This window comes from Camellia sinensis, chromosome 11, assembly GCF_055761805.1.
Source record: "Camellia sinensis isolate YWXY chromosome 11, ASM5576180v1, whole genome shotgun sequence".
In the NCBI taxonomy this organism is placed as follows: Eukaryota; Viridiplantae; Streptophyta; class Magnoliopsida; order Ericales; family Theaceae; genus Camellia; species Camellia sinensis.
The window spans coordinates 107444944-107460332 of record NC_138971.1 but is presented as its reverse complement, the minus strand read 5'-3'; the positions used below and the strand labels follow the sequence as shown (position 1 = coordinate 107460332).

The 15389-nt window shown below is 36.7% G+C and overlaps 1 protein-coding gene across 2 annotated transcripts; it reads right to left on the bottom strand.

The window, feature by feature from the left end:
• Nucleotides 1–12029: 12029 nt before the first annotated feature.
• Nucleotides 12030–15181, bottom strand: LOC114273996 (L10-interacting MYB domain-containing protein). Of its 2 annotated transcripts, XR_014344307.1 has the most exons (5): nt 14667–15181; nt 13838–14520; nt 13025–13581; nt 12709–12930; nt 12030–12637 (listed from the first exon to the last, which is right to left on the bottom strand). XR_014344307.1 is itself a non-coding variant. In XM_082894449.1 (2 exons), the coding sequence occupies exons 1-2, from the start codon at nt 15105–15107 to the stop codon at nt 14245–14247; spliced, it is 717 nt and encodes a 238-aa protein (XP_082750575.1). In that variant the 5' UTR covers nt 15108–15181; the 3' UTR covers nt 13647–14244. The 2 variants fall into 2 exon arrangements, 1 of the variants encoding a protein (XP_082750575.1); XM_082894449.1 differs by lacking the exons at nt 12030–12637; nt 12709–12930; nt 13025–13581 and having other exon boundaries at nt 13647–14520.
• Between the last annotated feature and the right edge of the window lie 208 nt (nt 15182–15389).

The window sequence follows — 15389 nt, the reverse complement described above, 5'->3', positions numbered from 1 at the left end:
GGCCAAGGTTCACTTTGTCCATAACTCCTCCCTTCTACAAACTTGGGGTGCCCCTTGGGGCCTAACCCAAGTATTGTAAGCTAGAGCTTATAAACATAAATAAACTTTCTTAAAGTTTCAAGGTGGGACAACCCTTTCCAAAGAAACCCACATTTACTTCCTTTAATTTCCTATTCCACGAACCCGAAAACGACGTCATGTTCCCATTCATTCATAAATGGTTTTGACGAACCGTCTTCACCGTGTGACTTGCCACGAGGCAAAGAACACTTCACCTCTTCGAACCCGCCCCAAAAGACGTTCGGGGCCTAGTCAATTTTGGGCTCAAAGTCGGCCCAAAATAAGCCTATGTAAACCAATTTTCCAATAATCTCCCACATGAATAGAATTTGACGGAGAGAAAATGCAACAACATGATCTAATATCAGAGAGTACAGAAATTGAAAATATTCTGCAAAGGATAGGTAGCTTTTGGCTTTAAACCTTCCCTTGTGAGACACTATCAGATTTACTAGCTAACCAGTGAACACGATGTCTTGAACTGTTAAGCCGTTTGTGTAAACCAAGACAATAGAACTCACACAGTATATCCCTAGACACAGTTTAGTTCTCACTATTGTGTTCATTTTGTCCCTGAACAACCTGGTCTTTCATGAGTGCTCTAAAGACTTGTAGCCCTTCACAAATCTTATAGAATCGGCACAGTTCACACTCACATAGGTGATTCATATGAAAAGTATCCTGCCATACTCCACTAGGTTTACCTAGATATAAAAATCATTAAAATTTTACTTAACCTAAAACGCTGCAGACATCACTTATTTCATCACAGAAATGGGTAGGAGTTAGACTCCCCAGTGATCCTTCTGAGTCATACACAACTCGGTTGTCCCTTTGAACCTAGATCTTGGGATCTCCAGTCAACTAGGTTGAGTTGCCGTTGTGGTAACACTTATTTAATAGGCTTAAGTTCCATTCCCCTCGATGAATTCTCAACTAACTCTCTTGCTAACCCTTTGGTTAGTGGATCCGCTATGTTATCTTTAGACTTAACATATTCAATGGAAATAATTCCATTAGAGAGTAGTTGTCGCACGGTGTTATGTCGACGACGAATGTGTCGTGACTTACCGTTATACATATGACTCTGTGCTCTACCTATTGCTGATTGGCTATCGTAACGTATGTATATAGCAGGCACCGGTTTTGCCCAAATTGAAATATCTTCAAGGAAGTGGCGAAGCCATTCTGCTTCTTCCCCAGCTTTGTCTAAAGTTATGAATTCTGATTCCATAGCAGACCTAGCTATGTAAGTCTGTTTGGAAGATTTCCAAAATACAGCCGCGCCACCAAGAGTAAAGACATACCCACTGGTGGACTTTGAGTCTCTAGTATCCGATATCCAATTTCCATTACAATATCTTTCAAGTACTGCTGGATATCTAGTATAATTCAGCCCAATGTTACGAGTGAATCGGAGATATCTTAGAACCCTTATAATTGCTTTCCAGTGTTCTACTCCCGGATTACTCGTATACCTACTTAATTTACTTACTACATAAGCTATATCCGGGCGAGTGCAGTTCATCAAGTACATTAAGCTTCCAATAATTTGGGCATACTCTAATTGAGAAATACTTTCCTGTACATTCATAGAAAGATATAAATTAACATCTACAGGTATTCTAGCAAGATGATCATCATCTTTGCTAAATTTGTTAAGTATTTTCTCAATGTAATGAGATTGTGACAAAGCATATCCTTCTGATGTTTTGGTAATTTTCATACCAAGAATTACATCAGCAATGCCCATGTCCTTCATGTCAAAATGTTTATTCAACATTTTCTTGGTAGTTTTAAACATTTCATTATTATTACCTATGATGAGCATATCATCTACATAAAGACATACAATGACATAACCTTTGTTTGTGTTTTTAATATAAACACATTTGTCACACTCATTAATTTTGAATCTATTTGACATCATTGCCTTGTCAAATGTCTCATGCCATGGCTTTGGCACTTGTTTTAAACCAAATAATGATTTAACCAATTTACACACTTTCTTTTCTTTTCCTGGAACAGAAAAACCTTCTGGTTGTTCCATGTAAATTTCTTCATTTAACTCACAATTTAAGAAAGTGGTTTTTACATCTATTTGATGAATTTCTAGATTGTATAGAGATGCAATGGCAATTAGCATTCTAATGGATGTTATTCTGGTAACCAGCGAGTATGTGTCAAAGTAATCAAGACCTTCTTTTTGTCTAAATCCTTTGACCACAAGTCTTGCCTTGTACTTGTCAATTGATCCATCCGCTTTCATTTTCCTTTTGAAAATCTACTTGTACCTAAGAGGTTTACAATCTAGTGGCAAGTCCACTAATTCCCAAGTGTGATTTTGCAAGATGAATTCAACTTCACTGTTGACAGGTTCTTTCCATAAAGGAGCTTCAGGACTGGACATAGCCTCTTTATAAGTTAAAGGCTTATTTTCTAACAAATATGTTAGAAAATCTGGATCAAAAGATTTTGAGATTCTAACATGTTTACTACGCCTAGGTTCCTCTTCCTCATTTTGATCTAACTCTTGTTCTCAATCATGAGATCTTTTATTGTTATTAGTTTCCTGTCCAATCTTATATCGAAATACATGTTCAAAGAATGATGCATTCCGAGACTCAATAATAGTATTTATATGCATTTCGGAATGTTCTGATTTATGAATCAAAAACCGATATGCACTACTATTCTTGGTATAACCAATGAAAATGCAATCAATGATCTTAGAACCTATCTTAGTCTTTTTAGGACTAGGAATAGCCACTTTAGCCAAACACCCCCACACTTTTAAGTATTTGTAGAATGGTACTCTTCCATGCCACAATTCATAAGGTGTTTGATTCACTTTCTTTCAGGGTACTTTATTAAGTATATAATTAGCAGAAAGTATTGCTTCCCCCCACAAGTTCTGAGGTAATCTAGAACTGATTAATATGACATTCATCATTTCTTTTGAAGTCTTATTTTTTCTTTCAGCAATTCCATTTTGCTGAGGTGAGTAAGGAGCGGTGGTTTGATGAATTATTTCATGTTCTTTACAAAACTCACCAAAAGGTGATTCATATTCACCACCTCTATCACTTCTAATTTTCTTGATTTTCTTACCAAGTTGATTTTCAACTTCATTCTTATATTGAATGAAAGTTTCCAAAGTTTCATCCTTGGTTCGAATTAAATAAACATAACTATATCTAGTATAGTCATCTATAAAAGTGATAAAATACTTTTTTCCACCTCTAGTTTGAATTGATTTAAAATCACAAATATCACTATGAATTAATCCAAGTGGTTCCGTACTTCTTTCAATTGAATGAAAAGGAGTTTTAGATAATTGGCCTCAACACAAATTTCACATTTATGATTTGAATCAATGTCAAATTTTCCATATTAATTAATATACGCAAAGATCCATAATTAACATGTCCAAGTCTACCATGCCATAAATTTGAAGACTCAAGCAAGTAAGAAGAAGATGTATTATTATTAATAACTGAGGGTACAACGGTCATTACATTTAACTTGAAAAGGCCATCAGACATGTAACCTTTTCCTACATACATCTCATTCTTAGTAAGTACAAATTTATCACTCTCAAATACTAGCCTAAACCTATTCTTACTCAACAAAGATCCGGAAACAAGATTCTTGCGAATGTCCGGTACATGCAGCACATTGTTGAGAGTGAGTTCCTTTCCTGATGTCATCTCGAGTACAATCTTTCCTTGTCCTTCAACTTTGGAAGTTGAGGAGTTACCCATAAAAAGTTGTTCACCATTGTCCACTATAAAATAAGATGTGAACATCTTTTTGTCGGCACAGATATGACGAGTAGCACCAGTGCCCACCCACCATTCTTTAGGATTTTCGACAAGATTTGCCTCGAAAACAACTGCAGAAAGATTGATGTCATCTATACCATTGGAAATATTATCCACTTCGGTCATATGGGCTTGAGCAGGCTTCTTGCTTGTTCTTCTTTTGCTTTTGCCTTTGCTACGACAATCTTTGGCCCGATGTCCCTCTTTGTCACAGATGTAACATTTGCCATTAAACTTGTACTTTTTATTCCCCCCCCTCGCGCTTTAAAGCCTTGTGATGAACTTTCTCCAAAAGACTTTCGTTTCTTGATTTTTGAAGTATGTTTCACCATATATATTTGCCTTAGACTCCATAGGATGCTTACCAGTCCGTTTTTCAGAATTGCAGTTGTCCTCCTCAATCCTCAAACGCACAATCAATTCGTCCATAGAAATTTCTTTGCGCTTGTGTTTGAGGTAGTTTTTGAATTCCTTCCAGCCTTTTGGTAATTTTTCAATTAAGGCTGCAACTTGGAAGGATTCACTGAGAGACATGCCTTCTGCGTGAATGTCATACAGAATGAGTTGAAAATCTTGAGCTTGGCTGATTACAGTTTTTGAATCAACCATTACAAAATCCAGGAATCTGCTAACCACAAATTTCTTTGAGCCGGCATCTTCCGTTTTGTACTTTTTCTTCAACGATTCCCAAAGTTCCGTTACTGTCTTGATAGGACTGTAGATGTTGTATAATGTGTTGTCAAGTCTATTTAAGATGTAATTCCGGCAAAGAAAATCGACATGTTTCTAGGCATCAACCGCAGCAACCACTTGCCGGTCGGTTTCATCATCTTTCAAGATAGGAGCATCTTCACGGAGGAAACGAGCCAGGTTCAAAGTTGTAAGATAGAACAACATTTTCTGTTGCCATCTTTTGAAGTCAGTTCCTGAGAACTTCTCTAGCTTTTCTCCATGATTTATTGGTACTGTCATCACAGGAGAGGGGGTTGGTGCAAATGCAGTCACCACAGTAGTACTTGTTTGGGCATTAGTTTCAGTAGCCATCAATTCTAATTTTTAAAACAAAATTATAATTAGAATTTATACTACACAGAAAATTAAACCAAATTCACATAATTAAATTCTGTAAAAAATAAAAGAAACATGAATGTAACTTTTATTTTCCAATTAATTTGGAAATAAAATAAAATTTTATTCAACCAAATTAATTCCACACAGGAAATTAAATTCTGTAAAATAAAAGAAATAAGAAAATAACTTTTATTTTTCAATTAATTTGGGAATAAAATAAAATTTTATTCAAACAAATTAATTCCACACCGAAAATTAATTTTTGTAACACTTCAATAATTAAAATACTAAAACAGAATTTTAAGTAATGAAAACTCAGAAAATAATTTCTAAAACCCAAAATTAATTTCTGAAAAAATTCCACAAAAATATATTCTGAATTGTTAATGACACCAGTATCGTACTACTAGTTGTCAAAGAAAATAGACAGTATATTACTATTATCTGTCAAATAGCATATAATCACTATTTGTTTTTCCAACCAGAATGTTATTTTGTAAATCCACAGAAAATAATTTTTTTAAAAGAAGAAAGAGAAAAGAAAACAAACGAAAAAATTCTGTAAACAGAATAAATTCGAATCTGTCTTAAGATTGTTGGAGCAATCTTCTTTTGCTTGTAAAAAATATTGAAACTAATTCAAACAAAATAAAATAAAACTTACAGTATTTATTTTGTAGAACCGAATAAATAGTTAAAGACCAAGTCGAGTGTGTGACACTCTGTCCTTAAGACAGATTCGCCCCGTTACGGTGCTTACGGTTGAGTGGCGTCTATCTCCCAAGATACAATGATCTTAACCAATTTGTAGTAGTACTCCAAAACAAATTGTTCGCCGAACCAAACCTATGTTCTAACTCTCTGATAATTTAATTTAAAACTAATATATGAAGAATAAATGCACTAGAGCAATCTGGACAGCAAAGGCACTGATTTTCGAATTGGATCAAATGCTGGAACAACCAAGGTATAAATAGGACTGAACAGGTGTTATTTTAAATCCAACAGGTGCAGTTTCAACAGATGCAGATTCAAAATTTGAACAGAAACAGACATGGATTAATTTGTAATCTGTTGGTAACTGCTGGGCAGTTTCTAGCAGTTAAAAACCTATCAAAACAGTTTAAATCTGTTTGAAAAATAAAGCTGTTTGAAGATGTAAATGAACAAGTGCAAGCTAATTCAAACAGATCTGTTAACTGTCCAGTTTCTTTGAATCTGAAAACTGTCTGGATTTGAACAGATTTGAGAAAGCAATTCGGTTCAAAAATCTGTTAAGGAATAAAAAGAAGAGACACTAATGTTGGACAACAATTTGAATTTAAATTCAAATTCAAATCTGAAATTAATTTTTCCCGCAATGAATTTCGTCCAAAAAATTAATACAAGAACCGACCCGACCCACACCCGCGTCCGGGTTGGTCGGACGGACGGCGCCGGCGGTCCGCGCGCGCGCGTGGTGGTTTGGGCTAAGGTTCACTTTGTCCATAACTCCTCCCCTCTACAAACTTGGGATGCCCCCTGGGCTCAACCCAAGTATTGTAAGTTAGAGCTTATAAACATAAATAAACTCTCTTAAAGTTTCAATGTGGGACAACCCTTTCCAAAGAAACTCATATTTATTTCCTTTAATTTCCTATTCCACGAACCCGAAAACGACGTCATGTTCTCATTCATTCATAAATGGCTTTGACGAACCGTCTTTACCGTGTGACTTGCCATGCGGCAAGGAACACTTCACCTATTCGGATCTGTTCCAAAAGACGTTCGAAGCCTACTCAATTTTGGACTCAAAATCAGCCAAAAATAAACCTATGTAAACCAATTTTTCAACAGATACTGCCACGTTGGAACCTAAAGAAAATGAATCTACCAGAGTGATGAGAGGGTAATGATCACGGCTGGAAAGTCAATGGAATTCTTGAGAAGATAAGCGTCAGGTTACTATTCATACGTTCAGCATTAGTGAAAAGTCCTATTCAGTAATTTCCTTCTTTTTTTTTTTTTCTGATACATTTTATAGATAATTTAAGTTATTAACTGAAGGCCTTATTTGGTTACTAAGGGTGTGTTTGGTAACGTTTACGTTTTCAGTTTATATTTACAAAAATTTTATAAACTGGTTTATGTTTATTTTTTGTTTATTTTTAGAAAAACATAAACTAAAAACGCGTTTGGTAATTGACAAAATGTTTAAAAAATTTTAAAAATATAAAAAAGAGTGAGAAATGGCAAGTGGTGGCAAGTGGCGGCGGAAGACGATGGTGGAAAGTGGTGACGATGGGTGGCGGTGGGTGGTGGGGGGTGGGTGGGTGGGTGACGGTGACGGTGGCGGGTGGTGGTGGTGCGCGGGTGGTGGGTGGTGGTGACAGGTGGGTAGCGGATGGCGGGTGGTGGTAGGTGGTGGGTAGGTGGCGGGTGGTGGGTGGCGGGTGGGTGGGTGACGGTGGCGGGTGGTAGCGAGTGGGTGGGGGTGGTGGTGGTGATGGTGGTGGCGGGTGGGTGACGGATGGCAAGTGGTAGTGGGTGGTGGCGGTCGGATGGTGGGTGGTGATGGTGGGTGGGTGGGTGACGGTGGCGGGTGATGGGTGGTAACGAGTGGGTGGTGGCGGTGGTGGTGGCAGCGGCGGGTGGTGTGTGGTGATAGTAAGTGGGTAGCGGATGGTGGGTGGTGGTGGTGGTGGTGGGTGGATGGGTGGGTGGGTGACGGTGGCGGGTGGTAAGTGGTAGTGAGTGGGTGGTGGTGGTGGTAGGTGGTGGTGGCAGGTGGGTGGCGGGGGGTGGTGGTAGTTGGTGGGTGGGTGACGGTGGCGAGTGGTAGAAAGTGGGTGGTGGTGGTGGTGGGTGGTGGTGGCAGGTGGGTGGCGAGTGGGTGGTGGTGGTGGTGGCGAGTGGGTGGCAGGTGGGCGGTGGTGGTGGGTGGCTGGTGGTGGCAAGTGGGTGGTGAGTGGTGGTGGCAAGTAAGTGGCGGGTGGTGGTGGCGGGCGGTGAATGGTAGTGGCAGGTAGTGAGTGGTAGTGGGTGGATGACATGTAGGTGGTGGTGGTGGTGGTGGCGAGGGGTGGGTGGTGATGGCAAGTGGGTGGCAGGTGGGTGGTGGGCGGTGAGTGGTGGCGGCAGGTGGTGGTGGTGGAGGGTGGGTGGTGGGTGGTGGCGGCGGATGACGGTGGTGGAAAACGGTGGCGGGTGGTGGCTAATGTTGGGTGATAAAAAAAAAAAAAAACTGAAAACTCAAAATGGAAACACATTTTTTGTGTTTTCATTTTTTGGCCAAATTTATAAACTGAGACCACTGATTTATAAATCAAAAATTTTACCAAACAAGTTTTTATTTGAGTTTTTAAAATTTTTGTAAATATAAACAGAAAACTGAAAACGTAAGTGTTACCAAACGGCACCTAACTGTTTTAATCATAAAGTTAAAAAGTTATTAAAAAAATTAAAATGCAATAATCTATGTTAAAAATTTCATTTTCTCTGTATGCACATCTTTTTATAAAAAATAAAAAAAATTATTTCAAACATACTAATTTTTTTTATCTCATATTTTAACCAAAAAATTACTAAAATAACATATTTCCAAACGAGATCTCAATCTCACTTATATTTTAAATTTTAACATCTTTTAATGGCTTTTATACCCTTGATTGAAATGGCACGCAAATTATGAGTTTATTATATACACAAATATATATTGGGAAAGATTATGGTACACACCTCTCAAAAGGTGTGTACTATATAAATCTTATAGCTATAAGAAAAAATGACATAAGTTCATATTTCCTGAATTAGAATTAAAAATGAAAAGTTATAACCAAAAAAAATAAAAAAATCAAAACCATAATATCAAAATAATGTCAAAGAAAAAAAATGATGTGACCAAGAGTAAATATGGTATGGAGTGTATATAATAGAATTCTCTTATATATATCAAAATTTTCCTACTAAATAATAATTTACAAAAAAAAAAAAAAATCATTATGTCATTCATTGTATTCATGAATTAAATATAAAATGCTAAAAGTCTATATTATTATGGTAAAAATTCAGACGAAAAGGTAAGAAAGTAAAGCTTTTGAAATAAATAAATTAAAATGTGACAAAAAAATCAAATAGAAAAAAAAAGGGATAGAAGACTGCATTACCGTGAAAAATAGAGTTTCCTAATTTTAATTTATGCAAAATCCTAGTTCATTCTCTTAATTGTTCACAATTTTCATTTTTTTTTTTAACCTAATACAGTCATATTTTGATATAAATTTTGGGATAAAATGTGTACTGTTTGAAAATGTAAATGATTTTTCTTTCTTACTCTCATGTTGTAGTCACATTTTTATCACATGACTATATTCTATTAAAGATTTAAACAATTAAGTATTAGAAAGGAGATATTGACACATGCGTAGGGATCAAATTGAGATTTCACTAAAAGTACAGGGGATTGACTGTCACAATTTTATGTGCAGGGACCAAAGTAAGATTTGACCAAAAATGCAGCAGGTTGATTGTCATGATTTTATATATAAGGACCAAAGTGAGATTTGGTGCAAAGTGTATTTTAGCCATTGTAAAATTAAAAATTTGTTTGAAGAAAATGTATTTGTAAATTTAAAATTTTACTTTTATTCCATAAAAGAGATTATATAAAAAGAATAATTTTTTCGATTTTTTTTTACCAAACTAATTTTTTAATATCTTATTAAAACCAATTTCCAAAAACTTAACTTTGTGGGTTTTTGGAAAGTGAGTTTTTTTGAGGTTTTTATACGGTTTGAGTATTTTAGTAGGGTAGTTTATTTGTGTGTTTGAAAAGATGTAATGGATTTTTTTGGATTTACTGTATTAAAAAATATGTTTGAAATGATAGTGGAATGTAAATTGATCAAATTACCCCTATTGCTATTTAATTGCACATATTTGGTAATGGCAACGTGGCCACCATTCCTTCCACATTAGAAACTGAAATCTGCGTTGACACGTGGCCACATTTACCAATCAATTATCACATGTGCAAACAATTGTTACCAAAATAAATTCAAATGAATTAATTAATCAAGTTCTTGTTACGTTGCCATATTAAAATTAGGAAAATGTCTCGTAGTTCAAATTTTGTGGCTCAAAAGTGGCTCAAATGGCCAAAACGACGTCGTTTTGGCCATTTTTATGTTGTTCTATACTCAAAACGACGTCGTTTTGGCCATTTAAGCCACTTTTGAGCCACAAAATTTGAGCTACGTAGCATTGTCGTTAAAATTAACAGTCGTGCTACGTCGCTTGAAAGGGAGTCTTCCTAATCTCCCGAACCAAAAATGACGTCGTTTCATCGTTTTTGAATTTTTTTTTTCTTAGTTCAATCAGAGAAGAAGAAGCAGACGAAGGGAAGAAAGAAAGAAGGAAATAAGAAGAAGGGAAGAAGAAGAAGCAGAGGCAGACGGCGGAGGCAGAGAGGAAGAGGGACTGGAGGGGGCCCAACAAATGGGGCTGGAGGCGGAGGCGGGGGGCGGAGGCGAGGCAGAGCCGACGAACAGCGACGGCGGGCGACGAGGCGACGAGCAGCGACGATCCTCGGCAGTGGCGAGGCGACGGCGGTGGTGCTCCTCTTCTCTCTTCTCTCTCTCTCTCTCTCTCTCCCTCTCCCTCTCTTCCCTTCTGCGTTTCAACTCGAAAATGGAAGAAGAAGAAAAAAATAAAAATAAAAATAATAATGTCCAAAACGACGTCGTTTTAGGAATTAGGAGGATTAGGGGGAAGGGATTTTCGAGCTCTCAAACATTATTCTAAAACTAATTAAAATTTTCATTTAATTGAAAACTGTAACTATTTCTCCAGAAAATAAAAACAATTTGTTTGTCAACAATTAAGTAATAAAAAGAAGACATTGACACTTGCGTAGGGATCCAATTGAGATTTTACTAAAAAGTACAGGGGATTGACTGTCACAATTTTATGTACAGGGACCAAAGTAAGATTTGACCAGAAATGCAGGAGGTTGATTGTCATGATTTTATGTATAAGAATCAAAGTGAGATTTGGTGCAAAGTGTATTTTAGCCATTGTAAAATTAAAAATTTGTTTGAAGAAAATGTATTTGTAAATTTAAAATTTTACTTTTATTCCATAAAAGAGATTATATAAAAAGAATAATTTTTTGGATTTTTTTTTACCAAGCTAATTTTTTAATATCTTATTAAAACCAATTTCTAAAATTTTAACTTTGTGGGTGTTTGGAAAGTGAGTTTTTTTTAGGTTTTTATGTGGTTTGAGTATTTTAGTAGGATAGTTTATTTGTGTGTTTGGAAAGATGGGATAGATTTTTTTGAATTTATTGTATTGAAAAATATGTTTGAAATGATAGTGGATGCAAATTGACCAAATTGCTATTTAATTGCACATATTTGGTAATGGCCACGTGGCTACCATTCCTTCCACATTAGAAACTGAAATCTGCGTTGACACGTGGCCACATTTACCAATCAATTATCACATGGTGCAAACAATTGTTACCAAAATAAATTCAAATGAATTAATTAATCAAGTTCAGGTTACGTTGCCATATTAAAATTAATTAAAATTTTCATTTAATTGAAAATTGCAACTATTTCTCCAGAAAATAAAAACAATTTGTTTGTCAACATTCATTTTAATTTTCACATATAAAATTTATTTTAATTCTTCATTTATTCGAATTAAAATTTAATTTGTCAACTATTTTTTGGTAATTTATTTATTTATTTATTTTGATAAATTCAATTTATTTATTGTGTTGTGCTTCAATTTATTAAATTCACTTTTTTTAATTTATTTTCATTCTCCATTCATTTATTTTTTGATAAATTCAATTTATTTTTTCACATATAAAATTTATTTTAATTCTTCATTTATTTTAAATTTAATTCTTCATTTATTTTGTCAACTATTTTTTTTTGTGGTAATTTTCATTTATTTCAATTTTCACATATAAAATTTTATTTTATTTTAATTTTTCATTTATTTTAATGTTCACATATAAAATTTAATTTTGACAATTTATTTTAATTTTTCATTTTATTCGAATAAGATGTAGTACTTCAAACAAATGTAAATTTGCAACACACTTTCATTCTCCGCACACGAATTACTAATTTAAATAATTTGTTACAATCCCATTGCAATGCGGAAATACAAATTACAAATTACACAAACACAAGCTAGATAACAAGCATTTCACAATAGTCCTTGACTCCGTATGTGAAACAAATGGTCATGGATGCGCACGCGAACTCTTGCCATATCTACATCCGTATCTCCAACCTTCAGGCCATTATCCATATTTTGTCTGCCTTCCGCGGCGGGCATGTCATCTGGAACAGAGGAACCGCTGACATATTCGTTGTGTGCATTAGCAGCTATCTCGTGCCTACGGATGAAATTGTGTAAGGCCATTGACGCACCAACCAATTGCACCTGCACCGTCGCAAAATCATAGTCCGGCATGTTGTTCAGGAACTTCCACCGCGATTTCCACGCTCCAAATTTTCTTTCCACCACGCTCCTCAATGATGCGTGCACTTCGTTAAACAATTCTCTTGGGTTATCGGGTCATCCACGATCCCGGAACTCTGCTTGGTGATACCGGGATTTTTTGTATGGTGCCAAATACCCTTTCTTGTTTTCATATCCCGCATCCATAAGGTAATATTTACCTACATTTGGTCAATCAATTAAAGATTTTCAATAAAATTAATAATTGAGTACTTAATTTCAAATGTGTTACCTTCTTGGGGATGCGGGAACGGTGCATGTTCGTTCCCAATTATTTAGTTAAAGATGCGACTGTCATGCATGCTTCTTTCCCAACCACAAGATATGAAAATGAAGCACATGTCGAAGTCGCATACTGCTAGTATGTTTTGGGTTAGATATCCTTTGCGATCGTAATATGTACCGGCATCACGGGCAGGCAACATGGCTTCTACATAAGTAACGTCCAACGCTCCTATACAATGATGCACTAATAACGTACATGACATGAGGTTTACATACATCACATAAAATCAAAATTAATCGATAACGACAACTAATATGCTAACCTTGAAAGGCACGTATTTCCCTCTGGATCGTAAATATGGATACCTATTATTTTGATCTCTGGTGGGCTTACAATGCACTTCTGTGAACAACTTCATCGCTTCCAACACTGTATGGAAATGTCGCGACACAGTTTCTCCTGAGTGTTGGAAGCGTTCCTAAAGTTTTCGGTTTGTGCATCCGTCCAACGTATGGATGAACATCGCAACACTTTCTTCAATGTGTAATCCATGGGGTCTTGTAGGTACTCGTAAACCGAAGTCGCTTTGCAATGTGTCACACAACACTTGAAACACATACAGCGGCATATGCAAATTTTGTTCACGTCTTCCTATGTGCCCATCAAACAATTCTTGAATCCATCCACGACCAGTCAAAATAGAAGTTCGGCATAGGATCTTCTCTATGTACTTCAGGTAATATTCCATTGCATGCTGCGCAGCATCACCGATTACGCTTTTTTTGTAGGTCTTCTTCTTCCTCTGCGAGTTCGATGATTACATCATCATAATTTCTATAGTTGTTGCTTTGACCTTTCCACATTATTCGTTGATGACTCCTACAATGCACACAACAGAGAAATCAATTATCCAGTTGTAAACTAAGCACATTTGGACCAGTAACGTTCAACCATAAAATTGGAACACATAAACTTTCCATTACGTTACATGCAACCATTAAAGTGAAGTATGCCCCAAAATAAAGGTTACAACATGCAGCGTTAATGCGCAAGACAAAAGTACGTACCGTCCACAAAAGTAAAGTAACAATAACTACATTGTTATGAAACCATAGAAAAAAACAAAACAACTTACAAAAAAGGCCCACAGAACTAGTCCACAAAAAAACACAAAAGCACATGAAAACCAAAGACGTCCCATTTTTGCGTGAAAGACCAAACCGAAGTACTCACAGGCCTTTTGAAACCTGCAATGCCGCAAGCCAACCGACAACATTCTCATCATCTGGCATGCACATCAATATTTCCCGATAATCCGCGTTCTCTAACACAGTGCAGGCGAAATGGAACAGTGGGGTGCTGATGAAGTTCGTGATAGCCATAAGCCGCTGCATACATGGCTCAATGCCATACTTCTGCGATGCACCAGTTCCGTGCCTGACCGTCAGGTGCTTTTGTGTTTCAATCCCCTTAGACAGATGGTTAAAACTATCCGCAAGAACTGATGCTCCAGTACAGACCTTCTTCGACTTTCCACTAGTGCTACCTCCTTTTTTTCCTCTTTGTCCCGGGGTCTGCTTCATCAAGCTGGACGGTGGGGGAGTTTGGAAGTGAGTTAACGACTAGTCTGTATGGCTCGGTGAATGGTGCCAACCTAGGAGAGTCCACTGAGTCGGATTCACCTTCTCCAACATCCACAACCTTCTCCCCCGGCGTCCAATGGTGTTTGCCAATCGCAATTGCATCGGTGAATACTTCGCGCATCAAATCTTCATGCTCCAATGGTTTTGTCTTGAACTTGTAAGCGAGCTTGTTTGTCTGCAAATGCGAAATTAAAGTACAATTTAATTTTTCCGTCACAGTGACATGGGACATTCAACGAACAAGTGACTACAAAATTACATGTGTGTACAAAATTACAGGGGCTACTTATTACGTACAATAAAATATATGTTCGTGCATACCGATTTGAGATTGTCCCACCACTCCTCCGACGCTGTGAACAACCCGGTGTCCCTGTCAAACCCAATGCCAGTCACACCCTTACTGGTATCCATCAACTTGATCCAGGCTTGCCATTCCTTTTTCAAAATGCTGTACTTGTTTTTAAGCTGTGTAATGTCATGTCGTCTACCTGTGCGCTTAGCGAATTTCAGTGCGATTTTGTTATACCCTGTTCTGGTTATGGTTGTACCTACCCGACGGCCCGCGAATATTGCGTCCCTAACACACTGTAAGAAGATTTTTGTCGCTACACTGTCCCAGTTCGCCTTATGTGTATTATCTAAGCCATCAATAATGCCTTCGGTACCTGATGGGCCAACCCCTTTATTCTTAGACGGGGTGCGAGGAGACGACCGTATTGCAGCCATTACACTAATGTGAGAGGACATATTTTTTAACATTAGAACGCAGTTGATTAATACATTTCAAACATAAACTATGAACAATATGTACAAGACAACTTCCACAGTTTTATAAAAAGTAGTACGATAATTACTAACAACATGTAGCGTTTACATAACAATGATGACAATGCATTTACTTGTTCAACATAGTACTTCTTCAAGACACTAACAAATGTATACGTATTAATGAAGGGTTTTTTACGGGGTTTACATTCGCAATAATAAGATGATGACCATGATGCACAACACACAAATCACCGTTTTCATTACACGCAAGGT